At 49.1% G+C, this 19,592-nt stretch overlaps 2 protein-coding genes across 5 annotated transcripts in view; one reads left to right on the plus strand and one right to left on the minus strand.

Moving 5' to 3' along the window:
• Positions 1 to 13,350: 13,350 nt before the first annotated feature.
• On the minus strand, positions 13,351 to 16,476 carry Tspo2 (translocator protein 2). Of its 2 annotated transcripts, XM_076914658.1 has the most exons (5): positions 16,354 to 16,406; positions 15,405 to 15,504; positions 14,854 to 15,043; positions 13,931 to 14,072; positions 13,351 to 13,714 (listed from the first exon to the last, which is right to left on the minus strand). In XM_076914658.1, exons 3-5 carry the CDS (start codon positions 15,021 to 15,023, stop codon positions 13,538 to 13,540), a joined length of 489 nt encoding a protein of 162 aa, XP_076770773.1. In that variant the 5' UTR covers positions 15,024 to 15,043; positions 15,405 to 15,504; positions 16,354 to 16,406; the 3' UTR covers positions 13,351 to 13,537. The 2 variants fall into 2 exon arrangements, with proteins under 2 accessions (XP_076770773.1, XP_076770772.1); XM_076914657.1 differs by lacking the exon at positions 15,405 to 15,504 and having other exon boundaries at positions 16,354 to 16,476.
• A 2,409-nt stretch (positions 16,477 to 18,885) lies between these two features.
• Positions 18,886 to 19,592, plus strand: part of Unc5cl (unc-5 family C-terminal like) — a 36,678-nt gene continuing 35,971 nt past the window's right edge. For all 3 annotated transcript variants that reach the window (XR_013104724.1, XM_076915368.1, XM_034521927.2), the window contains exon 1: positions 18,886 to 19,019. The gene's annotated coding sequence lies outside the window, so the exon portion shown is untranslated. The remainder of the gene's footprint in view (positions 19,020 to 19,592) is intronic.

A 19,592-nucleotide genomic window follows, 5' to 3' on the forward strand; every position in this document is an offset into this window, starting at 1 on the left:
ACACACACATTAAGCCAAAACTCACAATACACGCATACATACCAACAACACATATGGAAGACATGGAAAAAATAAGACATTGCAAATAGGAGCCCCTCACCCTCTTTCCAGTTATGGTGATGTGCTTGGCTCAACTGAGGAGGGGCCACGGGTCTCTGGAGGACAGATCATGTCTACTGACTGGTCCTCAGGGAAAGACTTTGTCCCTAAGGACCTGTTCTTACATCTTAGTTCTCAAGTCCAGCCTTGGATTAGAAAGAGAAGGTAGCCTAGGTCAGACCCATCTTAGCCGCTTCAGGGTGGGATCTTAGGCAGCTACTTCACAGCTCTGGGCCTCAGTTTCCCTCTCAAGCTCCTAAGCTATTGTTCTAAGGAATGGAATGCTGACGTAGGATGGGTGGGCAAAGACCACTGATACTGATACTGATGAATGCTGGCTGGAGTTTCCTGACCCTCCCCGTGGCTCTGAGAGACTCTGGGAGAGAGTGTAGGGATGGATAGCCTAGGCTGGCCCTTGCTTCTACAACACCCTTAGATAATTTTCCCTTAGATCTTCTGGGAGAGTGCCCTGGGCCTGTCCCCAAGTTGATGACTGCAGCTTCCTTTTCCATGGTTTCCTTCCAGCTTTCCTACCCTCTTTTCCACCCCTGGAGGCCCTCTGGCCAGTGCTGGCTATTTATAGCATCTCCTAGGGACCTGGATTCCTAACTGGTCCCTGGCTCTCCTTTCCAAATCAGGCCAGTTTCTCTCATAGGGCCCAGAATGCAGCAGCTAATCTAGGGGGATCGGGTGCCAGGAACCTGGCTCCTCCCCACGCAGTCGCCCCTATACTCTCTTTAGGGCCAGCACACCCTGTCTACTTTGAAGTCTATCGGGGCATGGTCTATGGGTCCTCTTCCTGTACAGCAGGGTATTTGATTCAAGGTCATACAAGGAGTTTAGCGGGGTACTGAAATTTGAATCCAGCCAAGGCTTTTGATGCCTGGAATTCAGTAGCTTGGAGTGAAGGCATTCCTAGTCCCTGGCTGCTAGCGTGACACTTCCCTGAACACCTGCAAATGGACTTATTTCTTCCTCGCCAGGATATTTTTTCTGGCTGGTCTTGTGTTGGATGTCCGTTTTTTATTGAAAAGGAAACCGAGTCCAGGAGGTTGAGTGACTGGCCTAAGATGGTCCCACCCTCTAGGGAAGGCAGAACTCTTGGCTTCTTGTTCTTAGCCTTTATCAGTCAGTCACTACTGCTGCCGGGCTCCCAGGCCATCTGAGGAATGGGATGGGGAGAGGAATGGGGGAGGGTGCAGGGGGGGTGGTGGAGCCAGAGGGTGCGGGGGGGGGGAATGGGGGGGGGTTGCGGGGGGTGGACCCAGAGGGTGCGGGGGGGGGGAGTGGGGGGGTTCGGGGGTGCAGGGGGTGCGGGGTGGGGTGCAGGGGGTGGAGCCAGATTACCCAGGAGTTCTTGCCCTTGCCGAGAAAGCTGGCTCTGGAATATATTTGGGGCTAAGCAGCATTAAGGAGTTACAGGGATAGAGACACCTCATAGTTTGGATGGAAACCAAGGTGGGGTCACTCCTGGCCTCTCTTCACATTCCCTTCTGCTGGCGGTAGTAGCTGGAAGGAGCTTGGATACACTGAGGGAAAGGGACAGACTTTTCTTTCCTCCATGGACCATTCCCCACGGTCATTTCAGAAAACATTCAGGGTTCTCCTGGTGGCCGAGGAGGAGGAGGAGTCAGAGCCAGGAACAGACATTCCTTTGTTCATTGGGTCCTGGAGGGGTACAAAGCTGCCCTCCCTGAGAAGGGGAGAAGCCAGCAGAGGGGCTGGCGGAAAATAGAAGCCCCATCAGGGGAACCTTTAAATTCTTACTCTGTGAAAGAAGATACCTCAAGAGTGTGTTGACAGAGTGAGTGTTTTATGTCCAGGGACAGCTGGGACCCTAACAGTGTGTTGCCCAGAGACCCAGCCCAGGCATGCTGCCCCTCTGGTCACTACTGAGACAAGGAACACAAACAACTGGCTGGGCTAGGCACCAGGCACCCCCTGGCGGGCAGAAGCCTGCCTTCTGTGGCAACCACTCTGTTGACATAAACATGAAGTGTCCAAGGCTTGGAGTGAGGGCTGGGGACAGGGGTGGAAGGCCAAGGGTCTCCCAGAGCCTGAGGCTGGGCTTGGAGAAGAGACCAAAATCGTAGGTCAGGCAGGGGTGTGCCTTCTATTGCACAAAACACAACAGTTGCCTTATTGTGAAGACACACTGCCCCGGGCAAACGGGCAGTGTAGAACTTTGGTCCTGGTCACCATGGTCTTCCATTCCAGTGGCCACTCCTAACACCACCCAAGCTGTTTGGCACTGCCCAGCTGGAGTCTTTGAGGAAAATGATCTGATAAGAAGATTGTTCATTAGTGTGACTAATAGTGTTCCTCTTTGAAGGTGCGTTTAAGGCCAACCAACGACTCCCTGGAAACACTATGAGCTCAACAACCAACACTGGGGAAGAAAATTTAGCCTGTAAGAAGAGAAAGGTTTTTAGAGTGCATTCAGGTAGAAAGGGCTTGGAAATGTGGGGGTACGTCCATGAGCAATGATTTCTGCAAGGTGTGGGGAACCCAGTGATCTAAGCCCTAGATAATGAGATGAAGGGGACTCTGGCTAGACACCCCTAAGGCTACACCCAGTGTAACCAAGATGGCTCCTTCCTGGTTTTGTGCTTGGAAAAGTGACTTGAGTGGGTGGAGGTACAATGGAGTGCTTTCAAAATGAGGGTTCTTAAAACATAGTTGTCCTGGGCTGTTACGAGCACATGTTATTATTGCAGAAGACCCCAGTTCAATTGCCAGCACCCACACTAGAGTCTAGTTCCAGGGGGTAGCAGATGCCTTTGGCCTCCAGGGAAACTGGCATTTACACACACACACACACACACACACACACACACACACACACACTTTGAAAAAGCTATTTTTTTTTTCTCCAATTGTTGATCCCTGTAGGAATATGTAAGAGAAGAGACCCTTGCCCTTTGGTCCCCACCCAAGAACCTGGTCTCTACTGCCAGGAACCTGCAGATATAGCTCATATAATAGAGTGCTTGCCAGCTTATAGGAAGGCCCAGGCTCAATGTCCAGTACCACAGGAACTGCATGTGGTATTCCACTCCTCTAGTCCCAGCACTCCAGAGATGAAAGCAGATGGGTCAAAGGTTAAAATTATCCTCAATGACATAGCAAGTCTGCAGCAGCCTGAGCTGTATACAACCATATTTTCAAAACAAAACAAAACAACAACAACAACAAAACCCACAAAAGCCAGGAGCTATTGAAATAGCTCAGTGGGTGAAGGTACTTGCCACCAAGCCTGGTGACATGAGTTTGATTACCTTGATTTACGTGGTGGAAGGACCTTTGCATGTTTTGAACAAAAGCTCCCTTCTGGCAAAGTCTGCTCACTGCTGGTCTGAGCCCCCCCCCCCCCAATCCCAACATACAGCACTGACCCCACAGAAGTCACCAGCAGACACAGTAAGCTCAGCTCTGTGTGTGAATCAGGTGTGAGAGTCACCAGCACCAGGGACAGGGAAGACTAGAGAGAGAAGACTAGGGCATGGGGCAGTTCCTTTCCTGGCTGATGACTTAGTGGTAAGGTGTGTGAGCCTTCTCTTTATAGTGAAGGCAGGGGCTAGGAGGCAGCTTGGCCAGGAGGGTGTTTGCCTAACGTGCATGGGGCCTGAGGCCCCATCCCCAGCACTACATGAACTAGGCCTGGTGGGCTACAAGCTGCCACCCAGCACTGGGGAGGTGGAGGAAGAGAGTCAGGAGTTCAGGGTCATCCTTCTATCCTGGACCACACAGAGAGATCAGGGCCACCCTGGGAGACATGAGATCCTGCCTCAACACACACACACACACACACACACACACACTGTGTTATGGTTTGAGTATAGAATATTACCCGACAGTCTCTCTGTTTAACCCGTGGTCTCCAGCAGGAGGTGCTGTTTGGAAGGTTCTGGAAACTTTAGGAAGCTGGGCCTAGCTGAAGAAACTAGGTGAGTGGAGGTGTGCCTGGGAAGGGTATACCTTATTCTTGGTTCCTTCTCCTTCTGCTTCAAGCCCACATATACTGTGAAAGGAAGACATTCTGCCCACATGTGCTCCCACCCCTTGATACTCTGCCCAGGGATATGGAACAACTGCTGACGGGGAGGAGCCTCTGAAGATGCTGAAGAACTCCTCTCTTGTTGGGGGCCGACTTTTAGCAGAAAGCGGCTATCAGCTTTGCAGCCATCTTGAGCCATATACCCTGACATGAGACTTGGATTACAATAGCCTACAACAGCTGAGCACACTCCGATAATCTTGGTTTAGATACCTTGGGTGCGTGAGATTAAAGGTGTGTGAGATTAAAGGTGTGTGAGATTAAAGGTGTGTGAGATTAAAGGTGTGTGAGATTAAAGGTGTGTGACTTAAGAGTGACCTAGAGATCAGATTTAGAGACAAGACCTAAGGGCATGATTAAAGGTGTAACCAAAAGGCATGGTTTAGAAGTGAGACATATAAAAGGCAGGGGCAGACAGAAGAGAATAGAGAGAATCAGACACTTCAGAGAGTACAACTTGGAGTAGGAATTAGGCATTAGGTAGCAGGCACTTGAAAGAGAACTTGGAAGAAGTAACTTGGAACTTGGAGGCACTAGGGACTAGGAACTAGGAACTAGGGACTAGAAATTTAGGACTTGGGACTTGGAGAGAATGAGACACTTAGAGGAAGAGAGACTGAAGAATAAACGGGATTGAAACACACTCTGTCTGGTTTCCATTCCTCACAACCGCCCTCACTCTCTCTCTTGCTGAACCTGGACCCTCAGACTGGAGCGGCAGCTTGGGCCGGGATACAGTGGCCGCCAAACTCGGGGCAGCCTGGGCCTCAACATTTTGCGACACTCTCTGCAAGTTCTCGTGGGTACTTTGGTCACAGCAATGGGAAAGCTAACTGAAAATGCTTTCTGTCAGTTGTAACACAGTGGCAGAGAAGGCAGAGACAGACTGAGAAGGGCCCCAACTATACATCATACAGTTTTCATTTTGTATATTCTTAAAGATTTTTATATGTATGTCTGATTGTAAATATGTATGCATGTATGTGAGTATGTATGTGAGTATGTATGCGTGCATGTATGTATGTATGTGTATATGAGGTGTGTGTATATGTGAGTGTGTATGGATGTATATATGTATGTGTGTATGGATGTATATATGTATGCATGTATGTATGTATGTATGTATGTATGTATATGGGTATGTGCACCTCATGCATGTAGGAGTCAGAAGAGGACATCAGATAGCCTGGAGTTACAGGTGGTTGTGAGCCACCCCACATGGGTGCTAGGAACTGAACTACAGTCCTCTGCAAGAGCAGCACGTGCTCTTAGCTGCTGAGCCGTCTCTCTAGGCCTGTTTTGTATAGTTTCTGTTGTTTTTCTGTAAATTAGAAAAGGCATCAGGACCCAGAGCTAGGGTAGTTTAGTTTGTTTGTTTGTTTTGTAGAAACTCTAGTAACAGAGTCCTCAAAAGGTAGTAAGCCCAGAATGAGCTTGCATAGTGGGCTGGGTGTCTGAAACTAAAGGCATCTATTAGGTAGAAACTTAAGGGTTCTTTGGAAAGTCAGCTGGATGGTGTTTTGCTGGGGCAAACATGTGAAGGAGTGTCTCCCTGACGCAGACACGGGACAGAGGATGTTCTACTAAAGCAAGCATGTGAAAAGACATGGGTTGAAGGATTCTTTGCTAACAACACTCATGTGTTGGTCTCGTGTTACATTTTGTAGTTGAGCTGCATCTGTTGGGACTCCAAAGAGAGAAACACATCAAACAAACAAACAAACAAACAAACAAAAAACAAAAACAAAACCAACCTTCTGATGGTGTTCTGCAGTTTGTTGCTGCTTCCAAGTACTCGGCTGATTGGATGCATGTGGGTCCCAGTTCCGGAGGGTATTGCACGAGGATCTCTGGCCCGGCTGGGGACAGTATGGGAGCAGGGATAGTCCACTACTGTTGCTGCCCGTGTCTCCGATGTCCATTGGTCTCCGGCCTGACCTGGTACAGGAGGTCTGGCCCAAAGAGGAAAGTGAGTGCTGCCTCTGCTGCTGCCTCCGACAGCGTCTCTGATGCATCTTCTCAGAAGGTCAGCTTAATATCTATATTAGCAAATATTGTAATGTCTGTGATGATGATGATGATAAAATGATCCTGATGAAGGTAATGATGATGACAATGGTAAGTACTTCCCAGGTATTGACTGGTCCAAGGTCACGCTATGAGAATGGAGCTGGGATAAGAGCCACTGTTTTAGTCTGGTCAGATGACTCAGTGGACAAAGTTGCTTACCATCAAATCTAATGACCTGGGTTGTATCCAAACCCCACATGGTGAAAGGAGAGAAGCCACTCCCATAGGCATCTCATATACATAAAAAACATGTAACAAGAATATTTTTTAAAAAATGAACCAATGGAGTGCATCCTGGGTTGGCAAAAAAAAAAAAAAAAAAAAAAAAAAAAAAAAGAACCAATGAGCTGGGCAGTGGCAGTGCAAGCCTTTAACCCGAGCTCTCAGGAGGTAGAGGCAGATGGATCTCTGAGCTCGAGGTCAGCCTGATCTACGGAGCCAGTTCCAGGACAAGGGCTACACAGAAAAATCCTGTCTCAAAAAAACCATAAAACAAACAAACAAACGATGTATTGTTTTTCTCAGGCATAGCTAAAATTTATAAAATTTATAATTTATAAAATTTATAAAACTTTTTTTTTTTTACATTTTTATTACATTTATTTGTGGGGGGGAGGGGCATGGTGTCACAGTGCATATGGAGAACAACTTCTGGGAGTCAGTTCTCTTCTACTGTGTGGGCCTTGGGATCAAACTCAGGTCATTAAGATTGGCAGCAACTCTCTTTACTTGAGCCATTTCACTGGCCCAATTTAAAACTGCTTTTAAAAGTTATGGGCCTGGAGTGATGGCTCAGTGGCTAAGAGCACTGGCTGTTTTTTCAGAGAACCTGGGTTCAATCCTAGTACCTACGTGGCATCTCACAACTGTCTGTAACTCTGGTTCGAGAGGATCTGACACCCACCACACCTATGCATGTAAAATAAAATTAAATCTTTTTTTTTTTTTTTTAAGTTAGCCGTGGGGCTGGACAGATGGCTCAGGTTATTAAGAGTGCATACTGCTGTGGCAGAGGACTCAAGTTCAGTTCCCAGCACCAACACCAGATGGCTCACAACTGCTTGTGACTCTAGTTCCAGGGGATCCAGTGCTCTTTGGCTTCCCTGGACGCCTGCATCCAAGTGGTACACATGAACCCACATAGGCGTGCGTGCGCGCGCGCACACACACACATACACACACACACACACACACACACACACACACACACACACACACATTCAGACAAATAAATCTTTAATAAGTTACATGTGAAAATATAGTGATAAGCAAAGTGAACTTGTGAGATTTTCTTGCCCCCATTAATTTTAAGCAAATCCTCACTACTGAGATTGCCCTAGCCCAGGTTTTAATAGTTTCATTGATATAACAGACAAATCCACAGAAAGGTACAAGGTCGACAGCTTGTCATGTTGGCCCTGTGGCCACAGCTGGGCTACCTCACTGATCTGAGGAAGTGATTCCTGGCTGTTTGGAGGGTTGGGGTGTACTACCTGCAACTTGCAGCAGCCTGGCTCTCTCTTAAGACTGGCTACTTATTAAATGGTGGCTTCCTGAGCTCCGTGCTAGAGTGGCCAACATCGGCTGAGCCTTTTCTCTGTGCCAGACACCCTTTCTCCCATCATTCCATCTGCTCTCCACAGAGCTGCTCGTCCCCGTTTTACACATGAGAACTCTGAAGCCGAGCTGCTGAGAAGTCGGCTTGCTGGCCAAGTTAATGAGTGACAGGGTTGGATTCTGTGTATTCCAACTGAAAGGACAACACAGATCCCTGTTTGTCTCCATTTAAGGACCAGGCCTGATTTAGAAAATGGAGCCAGCCAGCTCCACACTGAAGCCTGTGAACCCGAGAGCCGAAACAAGCCGCCTCACCTTAGCTGTTTTCACAGGTTATAGAGGCCTATGGATATGCACTATGGGCCCCTGGTGGGGCAGGAGAGCACCTCATAACAGAAAGGAATGAGGGGAAGGGGGAGAAAAGACGAGTCAATGACCAACTCCTTCCAACTAGTTGTTCCCCTCCCACTCGTGGTCTGCACAGGTGTGATGCTATTATTAATAGATTAATCCATTGATGAGGTTGAAGTCTTCTGTAAGCACCTCTGACCTCTGACCTCTGACCTTCCCTGGAACAAAGCCCACCTGTGCTGAAGACTCAGAATGATTACAACTGAAAGGACAACAGAAACCCCATTTGTCTTCATTTAAGAACCAGGCCTGATTTTTTTTTTTTTTTTTTTTTTTTTAAAAAGGCCATAAGGCACCAGCTCCAGGAACAGACCCTAAGTCTCAGAATGGGTCATCTGTGCTGGGCAGTCCCCTATTTCATCATATGGTTAAACGTTCATGACATAGGAATAAAGACCACCGACCCCCTGTGAATCCCTAATATGCACCAATGAGATTTTAGATTATCCAATCCTTCTAGAGAGTTCCCTGGATTCCCCAGAAGAAGGCCTGTGTGCCTTTGTCTGGGGCTGCCATTTTGTAGAATGGTTGACCCCACATGCTGGATGTTTCTGCAGAATAAACGCTCCTTGTTTTGCATGCTATCTTGAGTCCGGGGTCTTCCTTCAGTGATTTACCAACCCTTACACAACTTCTTGCTGGTGGAAGGTTGGAATGGTGCAGAAACAGAGTCAACTTATTTTGAGCTATCCTTAGCTACTTTAATAGCCCTTCACGCACCTCTGTATCTGACTGCACGTGCTTGTGGTTTACAGGTAAATCCTTTGGGAATGTGTCAATGGCTTCCACCACATCCAGAGTTGAGAGTGTCATCAGAACGTCTGAGACCTACAACAGAGATTGGCATGCTCTGACCCACAGGCCAGCTGGACTCACCAGGGTACTTGCAAATGACCAGTTTGTGACTTTCTTTGTTCTGTTACTGTAAAAACCTCACAAAACTGTTATAAAGTTGGAACATGGAATTTGGGGAAACTGAGTCTGTGTTCTTGGGACATGCTTGCTCATATTTGATTACAGGGTAAACTCTTAATCCCATTGAGGTGTGGGTTTTTTTTTTTGTTTTTTTTTTTTTTTTTGGTGTGTGTGTGTGCTGGGGGGCTATGTGTTCATATGTGAATGGAGGCAAGAAGGTTATGTTTGCATATTCCTCAGCCACTCTCCAATCTTACTTAATTTTTAAAAAGATTTCTTTTATTTTATCATTTTATCTTATGTGTGTTTTGCCTGCCATGTATGTGTGTGTGTGTGCAATGCTTTTGTGCCTGCTTTCAGTGGAGGCCAGAAGAGGGCATAAGATTTCTTGGAATTGCAGTTACAGATGGTTGTGAGGTGCCATGTAGGTGCTAGGAACTGAATCTATGCCCTCTGCAAAAGTAATAAACACTTTTAACTGCTGAGCCAATTTTTTAGTCCACCACCACCACCACTACCACCACCACCACCATCATCATTTTTTTGGACACAGGGTCTCTCTATGCAGCTCTGGTTGTCCTAGAATTCACTACGTAGATCAGGCTGGCCTTGAACTCACAGAGATCCACCTACCTCTGCCTCCTGAATGCTGGGATGTATTCAGAGTTCTGGAACCAGAGGCATGAGTCACCATACCTAGCTTCTACATTGTTGTTGTTATTATTAATAATTTATTTTAGCTTGGGGCTTTCACTGAATCTTCTGCTAGGGTGGGTGACTAGCAAGACTCAGCCATGCCCCTGTCTCTGCATCCTAGCACTGGGGTTACAGAGTGCTGCTGCCTTGCATGGCTTTTCTGTGGATGCCTGTGGTCTGGGCTCAGCTCCCCATGCTTCCACAGCAGACAGTTTATCCAGTGAGCCATCTCCTCAGCCCCAAGAGCTGTTTGTTTGTTTGTTTTATCAGCACCTGAGATGTATCTGTCTGGGGTACTTTTCACAGGTAAACCATGACAGTCTGCTCCAGGGCTAGACCACCAGCCTCTGCAGTCAACTGCCCTCAGCCTCCAGGGTGATCTGACTCTCAGGTGCCAGGTCACTGGCTGCACTGTGCGGAGTAAGGCTCTACACAGAACAGTGGCTCACCATCTGGTTGCAGAATCAGAAGTTTCTAGAACTATGTAGTCCCTTTTCCATTCCATCTAAAAGCAAGGGTGGGGTTGAGGGGCAATGGCATTTTGATTTTCCTTTCTCGAACTGTGACAATGTGTTCATCACTTACTGGTTCATTCAATCCATCAAAGGTATTTGAGTAACTTCACTGCTCCCTGTGGCTCCCTGTGCTGCAGAGACAAAGGCAGGTGGACCGCATGCTTGCTCTGCTGGGGCACAGGTGACCTGCCTTGCTGGGCTAAGCTTCCCTTCATGGAGGAAAAGAGACCACAGTTCTGGTGGGTAAGCTCTGGAAAGGGCCAGCATGTTCCTATCTCAGATACTGCTGCTACATGGGGCCTCTTCCTTGGCAGACCTTTGCTTCTTTCCTGACAGCCTCACTTTGCTTCAGATTCCAAATTGAGTTCACAGAACCGCTGACTGCAGGAGTTCGGCTCTGAGAAGTGACCCAAGCCCAGGGCCCTTGAATTTCAATGGGAGGAAACAGTGAAGAGTCCAGTCAACATGAGGATGTCAGGAGCCCACTCCCAAAGTTACAAAGCCAGGCTTGTCATTGGGGATCCAGCAGGGGCATGCATTGTCTAAGTTCTCTGAAGTGTCCTGGCCATCATACACCGGTGGTGTTCAGTCCTGGCCATACCCAGGGAGGTTTTGAGTGGGTATCCCACAAGCATTGATGCCCAGGCCTCCTCTCTGGAGTGTCTGGTTAGTGTTAGATGCTGGATGTGGCAGGTTGATCATGTAATCCTAGCATTCCAGAGGTGAAAGCATCAGGTACGTGAGTTCTAGGCTAGCCAAGGTTAAACAGTAATACATTATTTCAGAACACCACAAACAGGGTTTAGGAAGATAGCTCAGGGGTTAAAGTGCTTTCTGCAGGACTGTGAGGACTTCCAGAGCCATACGAATACCATGTAGGCCAAGGAGCCCACCTGCAACTCTAGCCTTAGAAGGCAGAGACGGGTCCTCAGGGCAAGTTGGGTTTGAGTGAGAGTCACTGCTTCAATGAAAAAGGTGGATAAGTGATTGAGGGCACATCTACTCAGGCCTCCAAGAGGCATGAAAACATGGGTACATGATGTACACAAACACGCACACACGCGCGCACACACGGGGCTGTAAGATCATGGACTTCTTTTCTTCTTTGGGGCCCCGCTGTGGGGGACCATGGAGAAGGTCTTCAACTACCGAGTGACCACCTAATCTTCTGCAGAGGACCTCTCTACGTTCCAGCCACGGAGGCCGGCCAACTCAAGCAAGCTAGCCGAGCCAGTCGTGATCCAGCCAAGCGAGTAGCCATGACCGAGAGTCTCATTTTCCCGCAGGATGCCGCCAGAGCTTCTCCCCCTCGCCCCCTTTGGCTGCAGGTCGGTCCAGCACATACAACCCCCCCTCCCCCCCCCCAGTCCTTCTGCAGCTTCCCAGCGGTGCCTGGGAGCCCTAGGGCTTGAGACCAGTTGGTTCTGGCCAGCCACCTCGGCCCGGGGACCCCCAACCCAAGAGCGCCGCCCCTGCGGGACCTCAGACTGAGATCTGTGTCTTCCATAGCCCTACATCTGCCAGACTCCGTGTGGAGTGAAGTAAAATTCCCGGGCTTCTGTTCCCTGAGCCGTGGCCCTAGCTGCCTGAGGGGGCAGACATGCGGGATCTACAACTCAGTCCAAGAGGAACACTCACCCCGCCTCTGTCCCCACACACGCAAAAAACATACATGTACACCCCCCCCCACACACACACACAATGAGGGTCAGGGTGCCATAAACAACTCCCTTATGATCCACACCACTTCCCATCATGCCTCACTCAGGTGGAGACCCCTTGTTGCAAGACGTACAAGCCCTTTAGCTTGCCACATACAGGGGTCCAGGACACAGCCCCACCTACTGCCTCCTGCCTCAAGGGCTTTGAAATGGAGGCAGAAAAAACTAAGAGGAGGGAGGAGACAAAATGCAAGCGCCACTGAGGCAATCTGGAAAGGAAGAAGCAAGAGCAAAGGCTGAGCAAGAAGCTCCCTCCGCCTGGTTTCTCCTCCCAACACCCCGAGCTCACCTCCTTCTTTCAGATCTTTCCTCATAATGATGATGCACAGATATAAATAATTGATGAAAGTCTAATGAAAATAATAAGCCAGCTGATAGCTTATCAGAGCTCATCTCATAGGACTTAGCATGACACATGTAATGGGTGGCAGAGGTACATTACATTTTGTGTGAACGTGTACTATGTGATGTTAAGTTTCAAACCCAGGACAAGCAGCTCAGGTGTCTATTTAGCATATCAAAGCAGACCAGGCCGCCAGGTTCTCCAGGCAGTTCCTGTTAACAGTTACCTTGTTACAGGGTATGCCTGTCAGACCCTGCCCCCAACCCTGAACTTCCCAGCTCAGGGGCCGGGCTGCCTTTTCTTCCCTATCAGAGGACAACCTGTGACAGTTGGCTCTCTCCTACCACGTGGGGCTTGGGATCATCTCCGTTGTCAGTTGTCACAGGGACATTATCCGCGGAGTCATCATGCTGCCCCTTAGCCCTGTTTACTTGGTTTTTTGTTTTGCTTTTATGGCGCTACTTCAAGATTTTTTCTTTTAACACGCAGTGTAGTCAAGGATGGCCTTGAACTCCTGATCCTCCTGCTTTCATTTCCTGAATGCTGCTGGTTACAGGAGCGCACCAACACGCATGCACGCCTGCACACGTATTGTGTGCACACGTGTGCATGTACTGTATTGTGTGTATCTGTGTGTGCCACAGTGCTCACGTGGAGGTCCGAAGACGACTACTTTTGGAAGTCATTTTTTCCCCCTCCTTTAACCGTGTGGATCCCAGCGCTAGAAATCGGGTTTCCATCTGTTTTGGTGGCAAGTGCTTTACTGGCTGAGCCACTGGCCCAGTTCTGTTTCTGAGGGAAGTGCTAAGTGCTAAGCCCTATACCGGACTTGGGGAAGCCTGTGAGAGGAGAGATGGTGCTTACTCTCCCCAGCATGTTTCCACATCCGCTCATCAGCCCTACAGGAGAAGCTTCCACGCTGCGGCCCCGCATGCCACGCACCCAGATCCAGCTTACATCAGTCCCTCAAGGGCAACAACAGGATTTTATTGCGTGTCAGAAAGCACTCCTTCTTTTCTATCTCTGAAGTCTAAGGAGAAAGGGTGACAGGAAGATCCAGGAGAGCGGCCACATCAGCTCCACAGCTACTCCAGATTCTTGCCGTCCTCCCTCCATTCTGCATCCTGGTGCCTCAGTTGCTCTCCTCAGAGGGCTAAGGCTGGTACGCTGGACACAAGCTGTCCCTCCATAGGCGGTAGGTGATGGCTGTGGTCACAGTGAGCCAGGCCAGGTAGGGCAGTAGGAGCAGAGCAGCCAGCTTGTTGATTGGCTGCCAGATAAACACCATGCTTGCCACCAGTCCGTAGAGCAGTAAGAGGTCCAGGAGGGCCTGGGCAGAAGTGTTGGGAGGATGTAGCCATAGCTTTCTCGAGTCAGGACCCTCTGCCATTCTACATTTCCCTGAGCCAAGAAAACCCATCCCTGGGGCACTCTGCACATGTAGGAATTTTGAATGTGTCACCTGATGGTTCCTGATATCAACTTTCTGAGGAGGGGCCCTATGGTTTCACGTTCTCCTCCCAGCATGGAGCACCATGTACCTTACCAGCCCAGGGCTGTCGGCTGCCAAGAAGAGCATCAAGAAGGTCCAGCTGAGGGCCAGCTGGAAAGAGTAGAGGCCAAGGGGCAGTGCTAGGGGCCACCGGAAGCCTCCTCCAAGGTCCTTCCATACCAGGTAGGAGGCATAGCTGTAGAGAGAGCGTGTTCTGTAGAATCAAGGCCCTCTGGCATGACGCCATTTGGCTGTCAAGGGAATACCCTGCCTCTGCCATGTGGGCAAGTAGGTGTGAGCATCAGTTGAGGGTCAAAGGATCAGCCAGAGAGTTGGTCCAGCAGTAAAAAACACTTCCTGCTGGGACCGGAGAGACAGCTCTATGGTTAAGAGCACTAGCTGCTCTTCCAGAGGTCCTGAGTTCAATTCTCAGCAACTACTTGGTGGCTCACAACCATCTGTATAATGGGATCTGATGTCCTCTTCTGGTGTGTCTAAAGACAGCGACACTGTACTCATATACATAAAATAAGTAAATAAACCTTAAAAAAAAAAAAAAAAAGAGTACCCTGCTCTTCTACAGGACATAAGTTTGGTTCCCAGCACTCTCTGTCAGGTGGTTTATAAGCCTCTGTATCTCCAGCTCGAGGAGATCCAATGCCTCTTTCTGACCTTTGTAGGCACTCACATACAGCATATACTCACACAGACACATGGACACAGACACACTTGCACACATAAAGTAAAATAAATTGGGAGAGCTTGTGGGTGGCAGGAGTTGGGTGTCCCGGAGAGAAGGCAGGAAGGGGGAGGCTTGGAGAGGGGTTGTTGAAATCTTAGGTATACAGGACATTTTTGCTTGTGGGGACTTCTACTTGAAGAGAAACAATGAGGTATCATCCATTGGGAGGCCAGAATACAGCACAAGCCTACACATAGGGGGATTGGCTCCCACCCCTGCGAGGCTCCACACTCACCCCATGACAGAGTAGATGGTCGCCCACACAAGCAATATGACCTTGCGGGGTGGGCACCAAGGTAACTTCCTCTCATCCTCACACCGACTGGATAGCTGGTGAGTGAACATCCAAATCAGAATGGGCCCGAGGAGGGGCCCACCTACAAAGACAGGTCCTTGAAGCTGCATTCTCCACAGAGAGGCAAGATCTGGGGAGGCAGAGAGCATGCTGGGATAAGCCTTCCTCTGTCCTCTTTGACCTCCAAACTTCATAATTACCTAGCCAGAGTTCCTCATTGGAGGTCTAGTCATGGAGATCCTCCTGCCTCGAGCCCAGTTCTAGTCCTGACCCCTGAATCATCTCTAGTAACCACTACCCTGCCTCTTTTCTGGGCCTTATGTTTCCCTCCTACACCACTCAGCAGCCACTGGGGAGCACTGCAGTGTGGCTAATTGCTTCTGAGTCAAAGGCTTCCCTCTCTTAGGAGGCCATCTGACTCCTGGAAGTCAGGAGTCTTGATCTTTATCTCCCTCCAAAGGCATCACCCGGCCACCAGGCGAATAACAAACCTTTGGTGTCTCAAGGATTGGGCCTCACTGAAGCTGACAGTACCCGTCTTGGAAGTACCACTGTTGTGTAGAGATTTCCTCTGAACTGAAACATTCTTTTCTTGGAAGAAGAGAGGAGGGAGGAAGGAGGGAGGAAGAGGAAGGATATGAGGCTACTTGTTGGTTCACTAGGCTGGACTTAGCTGGGATCATTTCTTTAGTTTTTCATCAGTGCCCTTTCTGGAGTGAAGAGACATTTGTCCGCATCTCCCCAGGAAGTCACACGGCAACCATGTTCTGAGCGTGGGAGCCAGGGATGGCTGAGCCAGTTATAGTCCCCATGGCCCTGTTCATCAGCCTCAATCTTATCTCTTTAGACCAGGCTGGCACACTCAAGAGGCCCACCAGAGTTGGTTTGCCCAATTCAGGCGTGGCCAACGGATGCTGTGGGTCCCTTTCTCTGTCTGAAGCCTTCTCAACTGCTCCTGGTGCCTCAGAGATGTGCTCCTCATCCCACATCCCACAGGTCTGGTCTGTAAACACAGGTGTCCAGATTTCTAGCGGTCTGACTCTCAAGGTCACAACAGCCTGGTCTTTGATTAAAAAAAAAACTAATTTGCATGTCATTTACATGTGGCTTTCTTTGTGTGCCAATTGCACGTAGGCTACTGTTGAGACTCTCCTCCAGCTAAGGGCGCAGCCGTATCGATCTTCTCAGTTGCTTACGTTATTTCAGCCTCTGTCTTAAGATCAATGGAACTTGACAGAAATAAAAATTCAATTGTTTTGGTGTTCTAGAGTGACTGACAGCTCATGGGTCAGATCTGCTTCTCACTGTCTACTTACTCAGCTGCCTCCCCATCTTCCCATCTCAGAGTCTTTAATCCAGTGCTAGAGTCTCCCTCACTGACTGTGCCCTCTTTCTTCCTCCTGCTCTCCATCACTCCTCCTGTCCCCAGGCCTCACTTACCTCAGACACACTCCTCCCAGGCCTGATGATATAGGATGTGTCTAAAGCAGAAAATGGCAAGGGACTGGGAAGGGGTGGAGCCAGGCTCCTGGCCGACCTGCCTTTCTCTGATGAAAAGGGAGGTGACATTTGTGGGGGAGTCTCTACTGCTGTTGCACGGGAGCTCCTGTCCACAAGCTCCTCCCTGGTCTGTTAGAACGTACGTGCGTGCGTGTGTGTGTGTGTGTGTGTGTGTGTGTGTGTGTGTGTGTGTTTGTGTGTGTGTGATATTAGGAATTAAACAAACCCAGGGTTTATGTCTATTGTCAAGCATTCTACCATGCAATTTCTCTTCTTCCTCTTCCTCTTCCCCCTCACCTCAGCTCCTCCCTGATGTATAGATGTTTGGTGAGAGCCCCCTTGATGGTGAGATCTGGACCTTCTGTAAACAGCCCAGCCTGGAGCTACAATCCAACTGGTACCCGTGCTCTGTGTACCCGTGACCCAGCTCTGTGTCCCTGGGGATGGTAGGGACCCTCAGATTGCCCTAGAGCCTTTCTGGAACCAGATTGTCACCAAGTGAGGCAAGTAGCAGCTTTGGAAATGTGTTCATGATCCATGAACATAGTCCCTGATTACAGCCTCTTGGTTGGCCTGCCTCTGCCTGGCTGGGAACTGGAGGTTGGCAGTGCTTTCCCAGCCCCCAAGCACTTGTGCTTCAGAGATGAAGGCGGCAGGCAGTGGAGGTGGGTAGGGAGTCTGGACAGGAGTGGTCTGGTGCTTCCTGGCAATGTTCTACCTCGAAAGAGGTCAGGGAAGAGTGAACCTGTCTGCTGGCAAAGTCCAGTTTTCTGTGTGACTCAGACAGCTTTGTATAACAAAGACAGACACCTCCCCTATTTGTTCCCTGTCAGAATTCTGGGCACCCTTCCTTGCTTGTCCTTTAGGCTCCAGGTCCCCTTTACCAGGTTGGCTGCTCTCCATAGATTCCTAGCGACATCCAATGAGGCTCTCTGGGGTGTATTTGTCTCGTTCTCCCTCCCATCTATACCCAAGGACACAAGCGGATGAGAAGGGGTTGCAGAGAGGAAGAAGAGGCTAGAGAATAATTAACTAAAGCAGAGAACGCTACTTTTATATTTTCTTGTGTGTGTGCGTGTGTGTGTGCACATGCATGTGCATGTGTGTGCAGGTGCACATGTGTGGATGTAGATGAGGGATATATTATGCACACGTGGAGGCCAGAGGACAACCTTGAGCCTCAGTTCTCTCAGTAGGAGTCTTATTTTATTTTATTTTATTTTGAGGCAGGTTCTTTCTCTGGTCTGGAGCTGACCAAGTCAGCCAGGCTGGCTGGTCAATGTGCCCAGGGTTCTGCCGGTCTCCATCTTCCCGGCTCTAGGATTGCAAAGATATTTTAGGTGGATTCTGGCCACTGAATTCAGGTCCTTGTGCTTATAACACACTTTACTGACCAAGCTATCTTTCCAGCCCAAACTCTCTTTCTTTCCTTTTTCTTCTTTCCTTCCTTCCTTCTCTCCTCTCCCCTTCTTTTAAGTTTTATTTAGAGGTTGAAGAGATGATTCAGTAATTAAGTTGCAGTTAATCACATATGTAGCTCTTACAGGGGATCTGAACTCAGTCTCCACATCAAGTGGCTTACAGCTGCCTGGAGCTCCAGCTCCTGGGGATCTGATGCCCTCTTCTGGTCTCTGAAAGCTCCCATGTACAGATGACATGCACTCACACAGACACATACATAAAAATAAAAAAATATTAAAACTTGCATTTTATTTTTGATCTGCTGAGTAACTACATATCTGTTGGGTATAATGCAAGATGTCTTGATATGTGGGTCCACTTTGTAATGGTCAAATCAATCAGTATATTAATTTCCTCAAACATTATCAACGGGATTGTGATAAACAGTCAAAATCTTGTTTTCTAACTCTTTCAAAATGTAAGGTACCTCATTGTCAATTATAGACACACTGTTGTGTAGCAGTCCTGCAGAGCACCAGGATTTAGTCTTTCCATTAAACGATAATCCATTGATCAGTATCTCCCCACACCTCAGCTCCCCACTCTTCCCAGGATTTTCTTTCTGCATTCCCATGTTTAATGAACTCCTCACAAAAGCCAAGAGCCTGTGGAAAGATGACTGGCCTCTGAAGAGTCAGACAGTACTCAGACAGCAGAAACCAGGTGGGTAACAAGATTACCAGGTGAGTCCTGTGCAGGTCACAGTCTTCTGACAAACTGTGGCAAAGGTTCCGTTCCCTAGCCTTCTGTCATGCTGCCTTTGGTAGGGACAGCCGCTCACCAGCAGAGGGCACTGTGACAAGAGGGTTTCCAGATGCAAGACCTGCACCGAAGCTGCTTTCCTCCTCCCTCCCAGACCTGCCCTGGAAGTGTACTGACTTCTGGCATCCTCTGCTACTCCTGAGCTAGCTTCACCTGGACTTGGCCAATAGACAAAGACACTCTCCGCCTCCCAGCTCCCCCCACCCCCTAGCATGACCAGGAGGCAGGACTTTGTCGGGAAGTGGCAGGCCACACCTACCTGGATTCCCCGCCCACGCCTACTTGTCTGTTGGCCTGGAGACTGGTCTGGCAGACCTCTCTGTTTCTTAGACGGGGAACTATTGCGTCTGGACAGGCCTAGTGGGTAGCAAGTCGACCTTAAGGCAAGTACCATCTGGGGCTGTTGCAAGCGAATGCACATACTATGGGGTTCAGGGAAGAGCCAGGAAAGAGCCAGGGATGAGCCAGGTCTGCCACCTTGTGGGTGGCACAGAGAGAGAAGGAAGGGGGTCTTGAGGAAGGGCCAGTGCTGACTGGTGTCAGGAGCAGGGGGATGATGATACTGTGTTTGGTGAAAATGTATAATGTGCTCATGAATAGTGGTCATGAACTAACTATGTGTGGCTTGGTGTGTGTGTGTGTGTGTGTCTGTGTGTCTGTGTGTGTGTGTCTGTGTTTCTTGGTACGGGGGTTTGAACCTAGAGACTTGGGCATACGAGACAAGTGTTCTACCACTGGGCTACAACCCCAGTCCTCTTTTGACTTTTTGTTTCTGTTTGTTTGTTTGTTTGTTTGTTTGAGACAGGGTCTCACTATGTAGCCCTGGCTGGCCTGGAACTCACTATGTAGACCAGGCTGGCTTCAAACTCATAGAGATCTGCCTGCCTCTGCCTCTCAGGTGCTGAGATTAAAAGTGTGCTCCACCATGCTGGGTCCTTACTTTTTAAGACAGGCTC

The sequence above is a fragment of the Arvicanthis niloticus genome, chromosome 17 (assembly GCF_011762505.2).
Source record: "Arvicanthis niloticus isolate mArvNil1 chromosome 17, mArvNil1.pat.X, whole genome shotgun sequence".
Lineage (NCBI taxonomy): Eukaryota > Metazoa > Chordata > Mammalia > Rodentia > Muridae > Arvicanthis > Arvicanthis niloticus.

What these genes read in the sequence shown, in the direction of transcription:
- Tspo2 (XM_076914657.1), bottom strand. Translation starts at nt 15,023, where the DNA reads ATGCAGCTTCAAGGACCTGTCTTTGTAGGTGGGCCCCTCCTCGGGCCC. An exon ending in ACCATCTACTCTGTCATGGG is followed by an intron (nt 14,073 to 14,853) that starts GTGAGTGTGGAG and finishes CTCTCTCTACAG; the next exon opens with CTATGCCTCCTACCTGGTAT. An exon ending in CAGCCGACAGCCCTGGGCTG is followed by an intron (nt 13,715 to 13,930) that starts GTAAGGTACATG and finishes ACTTCTGCCCAG; the next exon opens with GCCCTCCTGGACCTCTTACT.